This window comes from Lontra canadensis, unplaced genomic scaffold, assembly GCF_010015895.1.
Source record: "Lontra canadensis isolate GAN:19392208 unplaced genomic scaffold, GSC_riverotter_1.0 scaffold1, whole genome shotgun sequence".
NCBI lineage: Eukaryota > Metazoa > Chordata > Mammalia > Carnivora > Mustelidae > Lontra > Lontra canadensis.
In genome coordinates, this window is record NW_022630995.1 from 22,717,139 (window position 1) to 22,737,259 (window position 20,121).

At 39.8% G+C, this 20,121-nt stretch overlaps 1 protein-coding gene across 1 annotated transcript; it reads right to left on the reverse strand.

Moving 5' to 3' along the window:
* Positions 1-1,687: 1,687 nt before the first annotated feature.
* Positions 1,688-18,106, reverse strand: ARL9 (ADP ribosylation factor like GTPase 9). The gene is made up of 5 exons (XM_032850840.1): positions 17,845-18,106; positions 17,578-17,814; positions 13,708-13,870; positions 10,827-11,002; positions 1,688-2,215 (listed from the first exon to the last, which is right to left on the reverse strand). The coding sequence occupies exons 1-5, from the start codon at positions 17,911-17,913 to the stop codon at positions 2,036-2,038; spliced, it is 825 nt and encodes a 274-aa protein (XP_032706731.1). The 5' UTR covers positions 17,914-18,106; the 3' UTR covers positions 1,688-2,035.
* Positions 18,107-20,121: the final 2,015 nt, after the last annotated feature.

The window sequence follows — 20,121 nt, forward strand, 5'->3', positions numbered from 1 at the left end:
CTAGCATTAATTTGGGGAAATCTGCACACTCATTATAGTTTCAAATGTTTCTTCTATCTCTTTTTTTCTTTTTGCTCCCTCTGGTATTCCCATTACATGCATCTTACATTTTTAATAGTTGTCCTACAGTCCCTAGATATTCTGTTCTGAGTTGTTTTTTTTTTCCCCCTGATGTTGCATATGGTTCTGATGTCTCTCCTGTGTGGTTGTTTTTTGTTTTGTTTTGTTTTTTATTAAGTATGCTCCACCTCCAGCACAGAGCCCAATGCAAGGTTTGAGTTCATAACCCTGAGATCAAGACCCGAGCTGAGATCAAGAGTCAGACAGTCAACCAACCATCCCACTGGCTTTATGTAAGTTTTATAATTTTTCCTTGATAGCCAAGCATGATGTACTAAGTAAAAGAAACTGCTATAAACAGACCTTCAGTAATGTGGTGGTGAGGTGTGGGAGGGAGAAGTGTTCTGCAGTCCTGTGATTGGTCTTAGTCTTTTAGTGAGCCTGTGCCTCTGGACTATGAACTTCACATGTCTGCCTTCGTTTTCTTCTTTGCTTATGTGGGACAAAATGCCTAGAATGGGCTGGAGTTGGGTATTTCTCTTCCCCCGGTTAGGGTTTGATAATACCTCAGGAAGTTAGGTTCTGGTTCACTAGTTTTCCGTGAAGACAGTCCTTGTTAATAAAGAAAGAGTGCTTTGGAACATTACTAAATGGTTCCTTTTTCCCTCTTCTGGAAGCACTAGGGGATTTTTCTCCAGATATTTGCTGTGGGATCCTCATCAGACCTGTGGAGCTAAGACTCACAAAATTGTAGGGACCCCACTATGCCTGGATCCCCTAGAGTTTTTACTCATAGTCATCCATCTGAATCTCCAGCAATTTGTCAATCACAGTTCTGGTTTTCCCACCCTGGCACTGGTTCCCACAGTTGGTTTCCACTCATGAAGCTTTGCTCCAGGAAATTGTTATTCTCTGTATTCTCGTATTGGTTTCTTCAGTCTCGGGGGCAGGGGTTTGCCTTGTGTCCTCATCTCTCTTATGGATCTTAGAAGAGTTGTTGATTTTTAGTCTGTTTAGCTTTTTACTTGTTAGAATGGAGGGGCAGCTTCTGAGCTTCTTACATACTGACTAGAAACTGAAGTCTTTTTGTTTGTTTTTAAAATATATTTATTTATTTATTTATTTGACAGAGACACAATGAGAGAGGGAACACAAGCAGGGGAAGTGGGAGAGGGAGAAGCAGGTTCCCCTCTGAGCAGAGAGCCTGATGTGGGACTCCACCCCAGGACACTGGGATCAAGACCGGAGCCAAAGACAGATGCTTAAACGCCTGAGCCACTCAGGAGCCCTTTGTTTGTTTATTTTTAAAAATCAAGACAAGACACTAAATTTAAAAATTGGATTTATAACATGTTTGTAGATGAACAGAGTTATCATAAAATATTTCTAGTGAAGAAAGCTTATCTATGTATAAGAGCAAAATTCAAGTATTTAAAAATCAAATCCTCAGTGTTCCTGTTCTAGTATATATCAGGCTCTTAAAAGAGAAGCCTTTTCTAAATCTTTCTAAATGCTATTAATTTCTATTTCTATGTATGTCTGATAATGTTTACTTTTCTCATTGCCTTATCCTGATATTTCTTTCCTTACAGTATTAAGTTAATCTACTTAAGGAAAGACACCTGGATTTTTACTTGAAAAGAGGTAGGTAGTTTATTAAAATATTTTACTATAAATCTCATGCCATCGAAAAACTACAAATGGTTTGAATGCTTACTAATGTTCACTTTAATTTTGTTGGTGAAAATCCAAATCCCCCCAAATATATTATTTTACCAATATTTTTAAAGTTTGAAATCTAAACACAGAGAGGCTCCTAATCAATTAACATTATCCTTTATATATGTCATGCATTAAGAAAATAGGAAATGGCTTATTTTTTTATTTGACAGAGGAAACCTTCGGCTTCAAACCTGTCACTCGACAGTCCCTAGTGAGATTTAGATTGACAGCTGCACAGTGGGTCTGGGCGTGGTCACTGCATATCTGCAGCCAGGTGTGCAATCAAGTCTTTGGCATCTTGCATAACGGAGGGTATTTCTGAGCCGTTCTCAGTCACTTGGGTTCCAAACAAGAACATCTTCCTGTCATTTCCCACCTCAGACAATGCCAACGCTTCATGGATATCTGTAATACGATAGGCTGCTTCGAGATCCTTCAACCCAGAATAGAAAAAGCATAGGAAAGAGCTGGTTATTTTGCAATCCTTTTGGATAGATACATTTATTATTCTCACTTATTGCTCTCAATGATCTCACCTTCATTTTAATGTAAAGGATATTGTTACCCCATTATTATGATCCCAGTGGTTGTCTGAATATAAATATTTTAATCAGAATTATAACAGCAGTGGGGCATCTATCTGGCTTAGTTGGTAGAGCATGCAACTCCTGATCTTGGGGTTTTGAGTGTGAGCCCCCTATTGGGTATAGAGATTACTTATCAAAAAAATGAGAGAGAGAAAAATAAAGGGCAGCAGAATTATATCAGCAGTTATGAGCTATCATCAAGAAAGAATTTTTGGAATGAAGTTAAACCATTCTAATACCTTAATCAATTTCCAAACACTGTAGTCAATCTGCTTCTATTTTTTCCCATTTCTTTATTTATCCAAATCATATTCAATAGGATCAATTTTTTAATTGAAGTAGAGCTGACACACAGTTACATTAGTTTTCAGTGTACAACATAATAATTTGACAACCCTGTATGTTATTCTATGTTCACCGTAATTGTAGCTACCCTCTCTCACCATACAATGCTATTACGATACCACTGACTATATTCAGCATATACCATTATATATACTGTACCTTTCATCTCAGTGACCTATTCATTCCATAACTGGAAGCCTGTACCTTCCATTCTCTTTCACTCTTTTTTTTTTTAAGATTTTATTTATTTGTTCGACAGAGAGATCACAAGTAGGTAGAGAGACAGGCAAAGAGAGGGGGAGAACCAGGATCCCTGCTGAGCAGAGAGCCCAACATGGGGCTCAATCCCAGGACCCCGAGATCATGACCTGAGCCAAGGGCAGAGGTCCAATCCACTGAGCCACTCAGGTGCTCCCCGCTTTCACTCCTTTTTGCCCATCCCCCTACCGCTTTTCCCCCTGGCACCCACCAATTTGTTCTCTATACTTATTGGTCTATTTCTCCTTCTTGTTTGTTTGTTCCTTTGTTGTCTAGATTCCACATATAAGTGAAAGCATATGGTATTTTTCTCATTTCACTTAGCATAATAATCTCTAGGTCCACCCCTGTTCTCACAAATGGCAAGATCTCATTCTTTTTTATGGTGAGTAATACTCCAATATGTGTATATATGCTACATCTTCTTTATCCATTTACCTGTTGATGGACACTTGAGTTACTTCCTTATCTTACCTACTGTAAATGATGCTCCAATAATCACAGAGATGCAATACCTTTTTGAAATGGTACTTAAGGTTTTTTTGGTTAAATACTCAGTAGTGGAATTATTCGATCATAATGTTATTTCTGTTTTTAATTTTGTGAGGACCCACCATCCTGTCTTCCACAGTGCCTGTACCAATTTACTTTCTTGTCAACAATGAACAAAAGTCCTTTTTTCACATCCTTACCAACACTTATTTCTTGTCTTTTTGATTCTAGCCATTCTGACAGGTATGAAGTGATATCTCATTGTGGTTTCAATTTACATTTTCCTGATGATTAATGGTGTTGGGCATCTTTCTCATGTGTCTGTTGGACATCTGTATATCTTCTTTGGAGAAATGTCTGTTCATTGTATCTCCTACCTATTTTTAAATTGGATTATTTGCTTTTTGAATGTTGAGTTGGGTAAGTTCTCTACATATTTTGCATATTAAGTCCTTATCAGATACATCATTCGCAAATATTTATTCCCAGTCAGTATTTGCCTTTTTTATTATTTATTTTATTTTATTTTTTTAAAGATTTTATTTATTTATTTGACAGAAAGAGAGGGAGAAAGAGAGGGAGAGAGGGCACACATGAGCAGGGGCAGAGGGAGAGGGAGAAGCAGGCTCCCCACTGAGCAAGGAGCCTGATGGGGGACTCAATCCCAGGACCCCAGGATTATGACCTGAGCTGAAGGTAGCCACTTTTAACTGACTGAACCACCCAGGTGTCCCAGTATTTGCCTTTTTAAAAAGGTTTTGTTTATTTGAGAGAGAGAGATAGAGAGACCACGAGCAGGGGGAAGCAGCAGAGGAGAAGGAGAACTAGGCTCCCTGCTGAGCAGGAAGCCAACTTGGGGATCCATCCCAAAACTGGACCAAGGATCACAGCCTGAGCCAAAGGAAGCCACTTAACTACTTAACCCACTGAGCCACCCAGGTGCCCCTTGCCTTTTTGTTTTGTTGATGGATTACTTTGGTGTGCAGAAGCTTTTTATTTTAATGTAGTCCCAACAGTTTAATTTTTGCTTTTATTTCCCTTGCCTCAGGAGACATATCTAGAAAAATGTTTCTGGTGGCATCTGGCTGCAGTTGATACATTTCTAGATATTGATCATCCCAATATATTGCCTGTCTGAGATCAGAATTCACTTATTCTTAGAGCCTGTAGTGACATTTGAACAGTGTTAATAGATCCAGTAAACCTGTGTGCAATGTCTCAAGGTAATAAATTAATGATGGAATTGGAGAGGAAGAAAATATGAGGAAAATGTTGGATTACAAAGAGGTTTCCTTGTAGTCATAAAAGCACATTATGGATAGGGTGCCTGGGTAGCTCAGTCAGTAGAGCATGGAGCTCTTCATCACAGGATCATAAGTTGGAGCCCCACATTGGATATAGAGTTTACTTTAGAAGAAGGAGGAGGAGGAGGAGGAAGGGGTGCCTGTATGGCTCAGTCAGTTAAGCATCAGCCTTTGGCTCAGGTCATGATCCTGGAGTCCCAGGGAGCCAGCCCCATACCTGGCTCCCGCTCAGCAGGAGTCTGTTTCTCCCTCTGCCCCTCCCCCCAACTCATTGCATGCATTCTTTCTCTCTATTTCACTCACTTACCATGCATTCTTTTCTGATCACAATGCCATGACACTAGTTATCAACCACAAGAAAAAATCTGGAAAGAGCACAAATAGATGGAGCCTGAATAACATGCCTCTAAACAATGAGTGGGTCAACCAAGAAATCAAAAATTACATGAAGAAAGATGAAAATGGAAATACAAGGTACAAAATCTTTGGGACATAGCAAAGGCAGTTCTAAGAGGGAAGTTTATAGCAATACAGGCCTTCCTTAAAAAGCAAGAAAAATCTCAGATAAACAACGTACCCATACACATTCAGGTGCTACAAAAAGAACAAACAAAACCACAAACTAGCAGAAGAAAGGAAATAATAAAGATTGGAGCAGAAGTAAATGACATGGATACTAAAAAAATAAATAAATAAATTCCTAGAAACATATAACCTGACAAAACTGAATTAGGAAGAAATAAAAATTTGAACAGACCAATTACCAGCAACGAAGTTGAATCAGTAATCAAAAAATTCCCAACAAACATAAGTCCACATCACATGGCTTTACAAACGAACTCTACCAAATATTTAAAAAAGAGTTAATACCTATTCTTCTCAAAATACTTCAAAAAAGAGGAAGGAAATCTTTCAGATTCATTCTATGAGGCCAGCATTACACTGATACCAAAACCAGAGAAAGACACCACAAAAAAGAGCACTACAAGCCAATAACTCTGATGAACATAGATGCAAAAATTCTCAACAAAATATTAGCAAACCAAATCCAACAATACATTAAAAAAATATTCACCATGATCAAGTGGGATTTATTCCTGGGATGCTAGAGTGGTTCAATAATTGCAAATCAAGCAACATGATACATCACATTGATAAAAGAAAGGATAAAAACCATATGATCATTTCAACAGTTTCAGAAAAATATTTGACAAGGTAATTAATCCTTTCATGATAAAAACCCTCCACAAAGTAGGTTTAGAGAGAACATACTTCAGCATAATAAAGCCATATATGAAAAACCCACAGCTCACATCATACTTAATGGGGAAAAACTGAGAGTTCTCCCCTAAGGTAAGGAACAACACAAGGATGTCCACTCTCACCACTTTTATTCAACATAATACTGGAAGTCCTAGCCACAGCAATCAGCCAAGAAAAAGAAATAAAGGCATCCAAATCAGTAAGCAAGAAGTCAAACTTTCAGTATTTGCCGATGACATGACACTATAGAAAACCCTGAAGACTCCACCAAAAAACTATTACAACTGATAAATGAATTCAGCAAAGTTGCAAGATACAAAATCAATGTACAGAAATCTTTGCATTGCTATACATTAATAATAAAGGAGCAGAAAGAGAAATTAAGGGAAAAAAATCTCGTTTATAACTGCACCAAAAATAATAAAATACCCAAGAATAAACCTAACCAAGGAGGCAAAAGACCTGTATTCTGAAAAGTATAAAACTTTGTTGAAAGAAACTGAAGACAATACAAAGAAATGGAAAGACATCACATGCTCATGGATTAGAAGAACAAATATTGTTAAAATATCTATACAACCCAAAGCAGTATACAGATTTAATGCGATAGCTACCAAATACCAACAGCGTTTTCCACAGAACTAGAACAATTATAGAATTTGTATCGAACCACAAGACCCCCAAAAGCCAAAGCAATCTTGAAAAAGAAAAACAAAACTGGAGGTAGCACAATTCTAGACTTGAAGTTATACTACAAAGCTGTAGTAATCAAAACAGTATGGTACTGGCACAAAAACAGACACAGATCAACAGAACAGAGTAGAAAGCCCAGAAATAAACTCAAAATTACATGGTCAATTAATCTAGGATAAAGGAGGCAAGAATATGCAATGGGAAAAACAAATAGTGTTGGGAAAACTAGAGAGCAACAGGCAAAAGAATGAAACTGGACCATTTTCTTATACAATACACAAAAGCCAACTAAAAATGGATTAAGGACCTAAATGTGAGACCTGAAACCATAAAAATCCTAGAAGATAGCACAGGCAGCAATTACTCTGAAACTGGCCATAACAACATCTTTCTAGATACTTCTGCCAAGGTAAGGCAAACAAAAACAAAAATAAACTATTGGAACTACACAAAAATAAAAAGCTTCTCCACAGCACAAAACACAACAAAATTAAAAGATAACCTACTGAATGGAAGAAGATATTCACAAATGACCTATCCCGTAAAGAATTAGTATCCAAAATATATAAAGAACTTACACAACTCAAAACACACAAAAAAAGAATAATCCAATTAAAAAAATGGACAGAAGACATTAACAGATGTTTTCTAAAGAAGACATACAAATGGCCAACAGACACATGAAAAGATGCTCTCAACACATTCACTCATCATCAGGGAAATGCAAATCAAAACCACAATGAGTTATCACCTCACACCTTTCAGAATGGCTTAAATCAAAACCACAAGAAATAACAAGTATTGGCAAGAATGGGAAAAAAAGAAAGCCTCACGCACTGTTGGTAGGAATGTAAACTGGTGCAGCCATTGTGGAAAATAGTATGGAGTTCCTCGAAAGAGTAAAAATAGGGGCGCCTGGGTGGCTCAGTGGGTTAAAACCTCTGCCTTCGGCTGGGGTCGTGATCCCAGGGCCTTGGGATCAAGCCCCGCATCGGGCTCTTTGCTCAGCAGGGAGCCTGCTTCCTCCTCTCTCTCTGCCTCCCTCTCTGCCTACTTGTGATCTTGTCAAATAAATAAATAAATAACCTTAAAAAAAAAAAGGAGTAAAAATAGAACTATCCTGGGATGCCTGGCTGACTCAGTCAGTAGAGCAAATGACCCTTGTGCTCAAAGTCATGAGTTTGAGCCCTACACTGGGTATAGAGTTTACTTTAAATAAAAAAATAGAACTACCCTATAATCCAGTAATCACACTACTGGGTATTTCCCCAAAGAATAAGGAAACACTAATTCAAAGGGATATATGCACCCCTATGTATACTGAAGCATAATTTACAACTGTCAAACTATGGAAGCAATCCAAGTTTCCATCAATAGATGGCTAAACAAGATGTAAAACATACACACCCACACCCCCCCCCACACACACAGGAATATTACTCAGCCATAAAAAAGAAGGAAATCTTGCCATTTGCAACAACATGGATGGATCTACAGAGTACAATGCTAAGTGAAATAAGCCAGTGAGAGAAAGAAAAATACCATATGATTTGCTCCATGTGAAATTTAAGAAACAAGAGAAACAAAGGAAAGAAAAAGAGACACCCCCCAAAAACATGCTCTTAACTATAGAGAACAGTTTCCAGACAGGAGGTGAGTGGGGGGCTGGGTGAAATAGGTGAAGACAATTAAGAGTATACCTACCTTGATGCACACTGAGTAATATTTGAAACTACTGAATTACCGCATTATACACCTGAAAGTAATATATATTGCTGTATGTTCACTGGAATGAAAATAAACTTTTTAAAATGTCATTTAAAAAAATAAATGGAAAGCTATGTATAAAGAAGATAACCATAAGCAAAGTAAGATAATAGTCAACAAGTTGCTGAGGAAGATACACAGAACACCTATGAGTAATAAAGGATTATTTTTCTGAAAGATAGGAAAGATTTCTACAGCTCAAATAAGAAAAGATAAACAACTTAATAGAAATTTGGGAAAAGATATTAAAAGAAAATTCACAGGGGCGCCTGGATGGCTCAGTCAGTAGAGTGACCGACTCTTCACGTCTACTCAGGTCATGATCTTGGGGTCGTGGGATCAAGCCCCATGTTGGGTTCTGCACCGGGCATGGAGCTTGCTTGAGATTCTTTTTCTGCCTCTCCTTTAGCCCCTCCCTTCTCTCTCACTTGCTCTCTGTCTCTAAAAATAAATAAAAAAAAGACAATCCACAGATGTGGAAATGAGTTTCAAAGAATGAAATGAATCTGAAACTAATAACCAACGCACATCTGAAAAGATGTTGAAGCTGAACCAGTAATTAGGGAAATGCAAATTAGAATAATGGGATAAAATTTCAGCCCCATCAGACTGGCAAAAATGAAAAAGGTTGACAATACCAAATATTGAAATGGATGTGGAGCTGCAAAAATCTGTCATATTCTGCTAGCTGGAGAGTAAATTGGTGCAATATCTTTGGAAAGCAGCTCGGTAAGATCTAGTAAAGCTGATTATGTGCAAATCTGAAAACCCAGCAATTTCTCTTTTAGATGTATGCACTAGAGAAATGTTGATACACATCTACAAGGAGACACATACATGAAGATTCACTGTAGCACTGTTTATAATAATAAACCATTAGAAATAACCCAAACACCCAAAATGAAAATGGTAAAATTGTGGTATATTCATGCAATGGAATACTATAGAGCTCACTTGCATGTACCACGGTCTTCGTAGTTTATGGTATGTAAGATGCTCCCGTTTAAAACAAAACAAAACAAAAGCTCCAGCTCCTCTTTTAAATATAACCTGCAGGACTAGCTTCTGTGCTGGACTGGAACATAGATTCCTTTAGGTGGTCGTTTGTAATTACTTAGTTTACTGCCATTAAGCATTCACCCTCAGAAGTAGTGGGCCAATTAAGTTCCCTAATGACTGGCTATCTTAAAGCAATTGAAAGAGGGGCTTTACTATTACAATGCTGTAGATGTTTAGTATTTTTTACTTTTTTTATTGTGGTAAAATACACATAACAAAATTTATCATCTTAACCATGCATGAGAGCACAATTCAGTACATTCACACTGCCGTGCAACTGTCCACCTCCAGGAGTCTTTTCATCTTGCAAAACTGAACCTCTGTACCCACAAAGCAGTAACTCCCATTTCTTCCTCCCCAAACCCAAGCCAACCATCGCTAGTATAAACCCTGTACCCATTAACCAATGACTCCTCCTTCTCGTCTCCTCTCCTCCCATTCCCTTGTAACCTCCAATTTACTTTCTGTCTCTATGAACTTGACTACTCCAGGTACCTCATGAAAGTGGGATCATATGATATTTGTTGTTTTCTTGCTGGGTTATTTCCCTTAGCATAAGGTCCTCAAGGTTTATCCATATCACAGCATGTGTCAGAATTTCCTTTTCTAAGGCTGAATTGTCTGTATGTTTCATGTTTTATTTATCCATTCACCCATGGAGGGACACTTGGGTTGCTTCTACCTTTTGACTATTGTGAATAATTCTGTTGTGAATATGGATGGATGAGTATCTGTTCACGTTCCTGCTTTCAATTCTTTTGAGTATACACCCAGACGTGGAATTGCTGGATATGCAAATTCTATTTTTAATTTTTTGAAGGAACTGCCATACTGTTTTCTAAAGTGGCTGCTCCATTTTACATTCCCAACAACACTGTACAGGGTTCCAATTTCTCCAGGGTTGTTTGTTTTATATTTTTTATGTGTGTGTAATAAATTCAGGTCAGGCTAATTGATCTAAAGCAAACTATTCCTTTATGTACGGTAGACGCTCAAATATTTTGTTGAAATCAATTCAACCACCAGTAAATATTTACTGAATTAAATTCAACGCATATTTGTTGCATTTCTACTGTGCTTGTCCAGTATAAGGGACACAAAGATGAATAATGGTTTTTATTTTCAAGGAGTTTATAATCCAATAGATCTTATACGTCTAAACTAAACTGCATATACAGCATATTGTTAAATATCTAGCTATTAAAAGTAGACATTTCTATTTCTTTAAGTAATAATAAAACTATTAAGTGAAACTTAGAGTTGCCCAGATTTTTACCTGTTTGTTTGCAAATACAACCAGAGGAAGGATTGGGTTTGTTTCAATTAGTTGATGAAGGTGTTTCTTGGCTTCAGGTAATCTGTTGTGATCAGCTGAATCCACCACAAAGATCAGCAGCAATCCTCTGGATAGGTACATTTCCCAATAGGAACGGAAAGGTTCACTGCCACCAACTACAGAGAACAGCAGAGAAAAAATACGCCAAAAACATAGCAGAAGCAGCTGCTGAGAAGGCAGGGAAGACACTCTTAGTTAATTTCCAAACACTGGACAGGTGTTCTGATAAAATGCCACTGTGTCAGAGTGTATCTAATTCTGAGAATGACCAGAGGCATGTTACTAGGGAAATGGCTGGTGGGAATATTTACCCTCCATAAGTGGTTCAATCATTCTGGGACACAAAGACTCAGCATAAAGACTAGATGCTACCTTGAATACAGTGGATGCCCCCTGACCTGTAACACAGAGTGGCCATGGGGGCCACCACCTAACAGCTGAGCTCAGAAAATGGGAGTACGTCACTAAAATAATTCAGGGTGGTAGGTTAAAACACACCTTTCTCCAAAATAAGTTTTAAATAGACGAATTCCCTGGCCAGACTCACTTGCACAGTCTTTTTCCTTTATCAAAATCCCGTAACTAATTTCTCCTCTTAACACTGCACTAAGATTTAATAGGATCCTGTGGGCATTAAAGAAAGAAAATGCCTTTGGATTATTTCATTCCACTGATTCTTCCCAGAAGAAAGTTTCTGGCAATGATAATAATATATATACAATGAATTTAGTTTTGATTTTTCTCCTAGAACAGAGGCTGGCAAACTATGGGCCACAGTCTAAATCTGGCCCCACTGCCTATTTTTGGAAGCACAGGAACAAAGAATGGATTTTACATCTTTAAATGCTGCGGGGCGAGAGAAAGAATAACATTTCATGACATGTAAAAGTATCATATTTGGATTTCAGTGTCTACAAATAAAAGTTTATCAGAACACAGACGTGGACTTGCCACGTATTGTCTGTATTGTCTGTGGCTGCTTCCACGGTACAACAGAGTTTAGTGGCTGCCTAGAGACCATGTGGTCCCCAAAGCCTAAATTATTTACTCCCTAGCCCTTTACAGAAAAAGTTTGAAGACCCTTGTTTTAGAAACTTAACAAAAACATTTAAAATACTTCTGGGAAAGGGTCTTGATTTGTCTGTTCTTTGTTTGAATTAGCTAGGCTAATTCCCTAAATAAAGCATTTTGTGTTACTAACTTTTTAAAAGAATGTTGTGTAATCTTCTAAGTAATTCATATGGTTTCAACATATTTAGTTTAAGCATGAATGAACATTTGGGTTGTTCCTCATTTTTGTGTGTTTGTGTGTGATACCATCACATTTCACCTATGTTGGGATTTTCATCTTTTTGTTATTAACTTCTAACTTAATTGCAATGTATTCAAAGAACATGGTTTGGATGATGCCCCTTCTCTGAAAAATTTATTAACACCTGTTGTATGGTCCACCAGGTGGTCAGTTTTGATAAATGTTATGTGAATCTTTGAGAGGAACATGTATTTTAGCTTTGGGATGTAGCTAAAATTGTCTAATTGAACAATCTTATATTGTCCATTGGATGAAACTTGTTGGTTGTGTCTATATTCTCTTTATCCTTGCTGATTTTTTTCCTCTTTGACTTTAATAATTTGATAATACATTGAAAATCCCTCACTCTAATGGTAGATATATCCATTTCTTCCCCTAATCAGATTCTCCCTTTCTTTTTCATTCCTTTGTTCCTTCCTTCCTTTCTTTTCACTTTTTGTATTTTGAGACTATTTTTCTAGCTATTTATTTGGTTAAAATTATTATCTCTTCTATAGCTTCTGAACAAATTAAAACCTGTATTCCAGATAATGTTGTTAGCTGAAAGATTTGCCTACACGTTGACCAGTTTCTCTGCCCATATTTTCTTTCTGTAACTGGATGAATGGAAAAATAAAAAGGTGATTACAGTAATCTAAGGGAGAGATGATGTAGGTTCCAGCTGACATAGGTGCAGTAGGAAAAGGTGTAACTGATGAATTCCAGCTTTGTTTAGAGGTAGAAAAACTCATAGTGTTTTATTTGTGGACTAGAGTTGGGGGTACAAAAGGAGACATCAAGGGTGACTCCTATTTTTCTGGCTTGTAACACGATAGATAAGGAACCATTTACAGACCAGTAGATTATAGGGAAAGGAACAGATACGGAGATAAACCAAGCACTTTGTCTCGACCATTTTAGGTTTGAGAGGCCAATTAGACATCCAGGTGAAGAGGTCAGGTGACCTTTGGATATGCTCGGGTCGGATAGATAAATCTGGGTGTCATTAACACAGAGATGGTATTTAAGGCCAATAGGATGAATGAAATCATCCAAGGAGAGAATGTAAAGAACCAAATATAATGCAACTTTGGGGAACGACACTATTTAGAGAGGGGGTGACCCCAGAATTACTTTAGCATAGAGACTTCTGGGCTGCCCTCTGGTTACAAAACGAGATTTGGGGCTTGTTTATAGTTGCATTTGCAGAGAGGGAAGCATGTGTATTTGCTGTATTTACTTAGATTGAATGTTTCTTGGGGTAGTGAGGGAATTGACAGCGAATTATAGGAGGGGGTGCTATAGCCTTCCTTGCAGCTCCCTCTCATGCCAGCACTGAAAAAAGGAGGACATAAGAAAAGGAAGTGAGTTCCTCCACACTGAACTATTCAACTACATATGCATTCTAAAACCGTAGGCAAACCTGACCCAGTGTGACTTTTCATAAGGGTACAGTGATGCTAACAATAGGTCTGGCTTAAGGTATAACAAGATAAGCCTATCCTGTTAGTAATGAGAAAGCAGGCTTACTCTCCAGAAACTCCATCTGGCTGTCCTCGGTGTTGATGCATACTGCATTGAAACCTTGGGTGGGTGCCACACTGTGCTGGACTCTGTTTAAAGCAAGAGAGTGCAGAACGCTGGTCTTTCCTGCTCCATCAAGGCCCAACACAAGGATCTGCTTATTTTTCTCCTGTGAAAACAAAAGACCAATCAATAAATGCAACCAGGGGCTTGTTTCCCTGGCTCCTGGCAGTGTGCCTGCCTGTGGTAGGACCCAATAATAATTGTGGAATTGTAAACCAGAACAAAAATTCATGAAACATTTAATATGTCTAGGAGCCCCTGGCTGTCTCAGTTGGTAGAGCATGGGACTCTTGGTCTTGGGGTCGTGATTTCAAGCCCCATGTTGGGTGCAGAGTTTACTTTAAAAAAAATTAATAGAACTAGGACAAACTGTACAGTCTGTATTTTATAATCAGCGATTAGTTATGTGGTATTAATCACACCCCCCAACTAGAATGGTGGTGATCAATCTATTAAATATAGACTATATATAACAGGATTTATAGGTGGTGCCATAGATCACAGGATGTGATCTTCACTTTGCTGCTTGAGTTCATGTCCAGTGCGGATTGTCACAGAATTCAGTTTGTTGTTTGGGATCTTGGGACATCTGTGGTTCATGCACTCACTATGCCATTCAGCATGTAAGCACCCGGTCTCATAGTATTGATCTGTTTTCTTTTCCCAATTGAATCACTAACTAGATAAAAGACTAGGGGAAGTTTCCCCTCTTATACTTTTTAATAGAAGTATCATGATTAAATGAAAAGGCTAAGGTTATAGAAACTGTTAAACAGGGGCGCCTGGGTGGCTCAGTGGGTTAAAGCCTCTGCCTTCGGCTCAGGTCATGGTCCCAGGGTTCTGGGATCGAGCCCCGCATCAGGCTCTCTGCTCATCAGGGAGACTGCTTCCCTTCCTCTCTCTCTGCCTGTGTCTCTGCCAAGTTGTGATCTTTCTCTCTCTGTGTCAAATAAATAAATAAATAATCTTAAAAAAAAAAAAGAAACTGTTAAACGGTTCCAATCACAAATGAACATTTATTTTAGAATCAGATGTTAAAACATGTTGAACTTGACATAAACTTTAGAAAGAAGCATTCCACCAACATACCAGACTTAGAAATTTTTATAACAAGTGATTGAGAGACAAGAAGGGCAGGTTGGTATGAAAAGTTCAGAGTGCTCAGAAAAGTGACTTTTAGGGTGCAAAATTTAATGTGAACAGTAATAAAGGACTAACAATACAAATTGCCCACAGGAATTCAATTCTATTTCCCGAACTGCCTACTGAAGAAGTTTCTCATGCACAAAAACACCAGTAATTGTCTTCAATGACATTGGTTTGGAAGTAACAATAATCTTTTACATTTATACTTGAACACTAAATATTGATGTTAGATTTAGACTGGTTTTCTAGTAAAAAGTGAATTTTTTTTACTATCCCATTTTTTCTTTTTTTGAAAATAAGATCTATGTGAAAGTGAGATGTTTGAAGATCTGGTCTAGTAGGTTCTTGTATAGACAGCATAATTTATGAAAACTGTCTTGTGAATAGAAGAATTAGAAAAAGTACATGTTTGTTTTGGAATTTTTTTTTAAGATTTTATCTATTTATTTGACAGAGAAAAATCACAAGTAGACAGAGAGGCAGGCAGAGAGAGAGGGGGGGAAGCAGACTCCCCAGCGAGCAGAGAGCCTGACATGGGGCTCTATCTCAGGACCCTGAGATCATGACCTGAGCTGAAGGCAGAGGCTTAACCCCCTGAGCCACCCAGGCGCCCTCTTTTTGGAATTCTTGGTGGCTCTTAAAGCAAATGGTATTTCCATAGTTATTTTCTATCTTCATCCCCATTCCCTCCCATCTGCATCTAAACACGAGAGTATCATTCTGGAAGTGTGGTGAGGAAGAAGGACTTCATGGATAGAGAATATCTCATAGGATGATTTAAATTGCATGCTCTAAAGCAGATTTGGGGCCAAGAAATTGCTGTAGGGTGTGAATTGTGTCCCCCTTACTGTCTCCACCAACAGCCCAGTCAAGACTACCCCAACTACTTTATCAATTCCAACAAGCAATCCTCCCTCCATTTTAACATCTCCAAAACGAGGGTTTTACAATTCATGGTGTGTCTTTTTTTTTTTTTTTTTTTGGGGAGAGAGAGAGAGAGAGAGAGAGAGGGTGGGGTTGGGGGAAGGGCAAAGGGAAAGGGAGAATCTTAAGACTCCTAGCTGAGCACACAGCCCCACGGGGGGCTTGATCTCAAGACACTGAGATCATGACCTGAGCTGACATCAAGAGTTGGATTCTTAATCAACTAAGCCACCCAAGTGTCTGGGTATGTCATATTTTGATTGGCAGCAGTTTTTTTCTTTCTCAGCAGTGCCAAAATAATGGTATCTGAGATCCTAGGAAATATTGTGAGTAAAAACGGTTCCCTACTCTCCTTCTAACCACACGGCTGTCCCTACTCTATCCTGTCTAGAAATTCTGCAGTCACTGCTTACAATTTACTTTATTATTTTTTTTAGCAAAACACATGCTAAAATACATGCTTTCTTATGTTGATCATCTCTTAAGGAAAGCTAGGATTGTTAAACCAAAAGTTCTGACACAATTTGTGATTTTGAGCGCCACTGTTCCCTGTCAATAGTCATTATTTTAACCATATATGGGCCTATAATAGTTTGTTTTACCAGAGATCAAATCGCCGTTAATAATTCAAATTGTTTAGAACCAGAAAGCACCTGTGAGCTCAGCAACTCCAGGAGCAAGAAGCTTATTAAGCTGATCCAAAAACGCCAGTTTTTTCTTTCTTTTTATCCTACACCCCCTCAATTTTTTCACTGTGGTAAAATACACATAAATATAATAGAAATAAAATATAATATAAAACATACCGTCTTACCCACTATTAAGGATACGATTCAGTAGTATTAAAATACGTTCAGAATGCTGAGACTGTAGTCCTTGCCATTCTTCCTCCCCTCAGAGCCTCAGGCAACCACCAATTCTACTCTATGACTTTGACTCCCCTAGGTACCTCATATAAGTAATCATAGTATTTCTTTTTTCTTTTCTTTTTTTTTTTTTAAGATTTTATTTATTTGACAGACAGAGATCACAAGCAGGCAGAGCGGCAGGCGGGGGGATGGGGTGGAGGGGGGAAGCAGGCTCCCCGCTAAGCAGAGAGCCCGATGTGGGGCTCGATCCCAGGACCCTGGGACCATGACCCGCGCCTAAGGCAGAGGTCTCAAACCACTGAGCCACCCAGGCGCCCCCATAGCATTTCTTTTTGCGATTGCAGTGCCTGGTTTCTGAGACCTCTCCGTTAAAACTTTGCGACCACCCTCGTGGGCGCTGGTGGTGGGAAAACAATGGAAGCAGTAACCACGGAGAAAGTCCAGCCCTCGGACGCATCTGCACGAATTCGGGAACCCCGCACCACGGAGAGCAGCTGGACAGAGTCCTAGGGCCGCGAGGGCTCGGGGCTGGTGTCGGTGAGGGAGGCGGGATGCGCGCAGGTGCCGCTTCCGCCCGGAGCGGACCAACCGCGACCTCCTCTTCCTCACCGCGGCACCACCCGCGGGGGGTGGGCGGGGGGACGCCGGGGCAGGGTTAGGGCTGAGGGTAAGGCAGGTGACAGGGAGAAGGGGCCAGCGACGGGTCTTGGGAAGCTTGGCACACCCCCTTCCATCCACAGAGTAAAATGCCCTCAAACCCAGACCCGATTCCCTCCCGCGCGGGTCGGGGCCTCGGACGTAACAGAGCCGGCGGCGCTCGGGCCTGACCGTCCACAATGGCCTTGGAGAGCCGGGCGAGGCCCGGGTCCCTTACCGGCGGCTCCAGTGGGGGCTTTGTCATGGCGCTGTTGTCCTTCTTCTCTTTCTCTTCTTTTCCCTTGAGTTGTTCCTTCTCTTTCTTGGTCTCCCGCTCTTTCCTCTTTTCCTCCTCTTTACAGTTACTATTATCCTCCTTTCCTTTCTCTTTTCCCTTAATTTTCTCCTTCTCCACCTCCGTCTTTTTCTCTTCCTTTCCTTTTTCCCGAATTTTCTCTTTCTCTGGCTCCTTCCCCTTCTTCATCACCTTCCCCTTCTCATTCACCTTCCCCTTCTCATTCACCTTCCCCTTCTCCATCGCCTTCCCCTTCTCCATCGCCTTCCCCTTCTCCATCCCCACCGCCCTAATTTCCTCTATCCGCGCGCCCGCGCGCTGGAGCCTGGGCCCTGGGTCCCGTCAGGTGTGGCCCCCGTGGCGGACGCAAGGTGGAGACGTAGGTCCACGCGGCGTGGACAACACCCGCGGTCACTCCGCGGCCGAGGCCAGTACCCCGGCGCGCTGGCTGCCGCCGCGCATCTGACGCCCGCTAGCGGGGGTCTGCGGCGCCGCGGATTCGCCGAACCCCGGGGCGGGGGAGAGGATAGAGGGGAGAGCTAGAGGGAGCGCTGAACATAGGGAGGTAGAGAGGCCCAGCTGCGAGAGTTGGGAGAGGCCCGTGGGAATTATCTTCAGGGTAGGAAAATCGCCGTAGGCGACCCCGGAGGTCCCACAATGCCCCCGATTCCCTCGTACTGAGCGCAGTGTCTCAGAAAGGCCTTCCAAGTCGGCCCAGTTCCTGGCGTGTCACCTCCCCCACATCATCCTAGAGCCGCCCGGCCCACGTGTCTCCCATCGGAAGAACGCTTTGGAAGCCAGCGCCCAGAGCGTCCCAGAGGTTTCCCGGCCAGTTACCACAAGTCTGAAAGTGAAGTCGGTTATCTTCCCTCCCTCCCACCCGTGTTAATTCCACAAGGAAGGTCTAGAGGCCGATATCCAGGATGCTTAAGAGAAACATGCACAGTTCCTTTATTTAAAATTCCGGCTACACGTCGCTTAAATAAAATTACCTGGAGATTAAATTAGTAGTCCGCCAGGAAACAGATACTAATGATGATACTAATGATAAAATGATAAAACAGATACTAATGATAAAACTACAACTAAACAAAATGGTCATCCCCAGTGATCCCGTATGTGGCAAATTAGGTAACCACGGGACTTTTCAAAGGTGGTGTTAACATTTCTTAAATTGTTTGAGGGGCGCCTGGGTGGCTCAGTGGGTTAAAGCTCAGGTCATGATCCCAGGTCCTGAGATCGAGCCTTGCAATCGGGCTCTCTGCTGGATGGGAGCCTGCTTCCCCCTCTCTCTCTGCCTTCCTCTCTGCCTACTTGTGATCTCTGTCAAATAAATAAAATCTTAAAAAAAAAAAACAAACCTGGTTGAAAAGTATATGGATTTTTTTTTATTTTGCTAAACTGCTCTCAATATATTTCACAATCTAAATTATCTTAACGCAATAAACTGGCTTTCTTTCATCAGGATCTACTGTTCAGATAGGCTTGTAAACAACAGTGAATGACAGGCTGGTTCCAGGTTTGAGTGAGTAATATGTTTTTAAGGTGAGCAGTTTACAAGCAGCCTTGAAAATGCTGTGCTTAGTAACTTTAAAAATGTTTACTCCTGTTTGTTTATAAACACATATGAACACGAAGTTATATTGTAACACATATGAAACCAAAGTTGTCACTGAAGTCACAACTGGGTTCTCTCAGTTCCAGCAGATTAGTTTTGAAGATTTGTGGGAAGGGCAAGAAAGAATTCTAGATAGCTTAAAAAATTCTTTGGTATACCAACCAGGAAGTCCTTTATAAAATGCCAAAACCCAAAACACCTTCATCTAAACACACTGAGGGAATATTTTATTTTAAAATGTACCACAGTGAATCGATGTATCCATACTGGTTTTTATAAATGTACACACACATACTCACACAAAGTATATGTCCTTGATTAAAGACCTGTCCAAAAGAAATAATTACTAGAAAATTAATGTAGATGTTTATACTTCATTTGACAATTATGACTTATTTAAATTGAGGTTTCAGTTGCTTAGTAATGACTGGTAATAACAATGGCTAGTAATTCCAATGACTAAATAGAGAAATACAAATTTCACTGTTGGTGCCTTACTTGGGTCAAAATTTTTAACAATGGATAACTTTCACCAAAAATCTGGCTCAATTAACCTAAAAATGATTATCCTTCACCACAGAAATTTAATGGAATCCTAAATAACAGCTTACAAACAATTACTCCTGTAATGGAGTATATATTCAGAAGGAATAAGTCATCACTCTTACCAAAATATTCTTTAAGCTCAAAAAGTATTATGTCATAATAGGTCATTCATATGTAAGAGGGTCTCTTGTTTAGATGTTACTGCAGATTCTGACTAGGCAGCACATTTCTTACTCTTGTAAAGGAGGAAAGCCTTTTAAAAAACACCTTTGAAGAAGTTTCAGTAGATATGTTCAGAGTCAAACACAGCAGCACTTTATTAA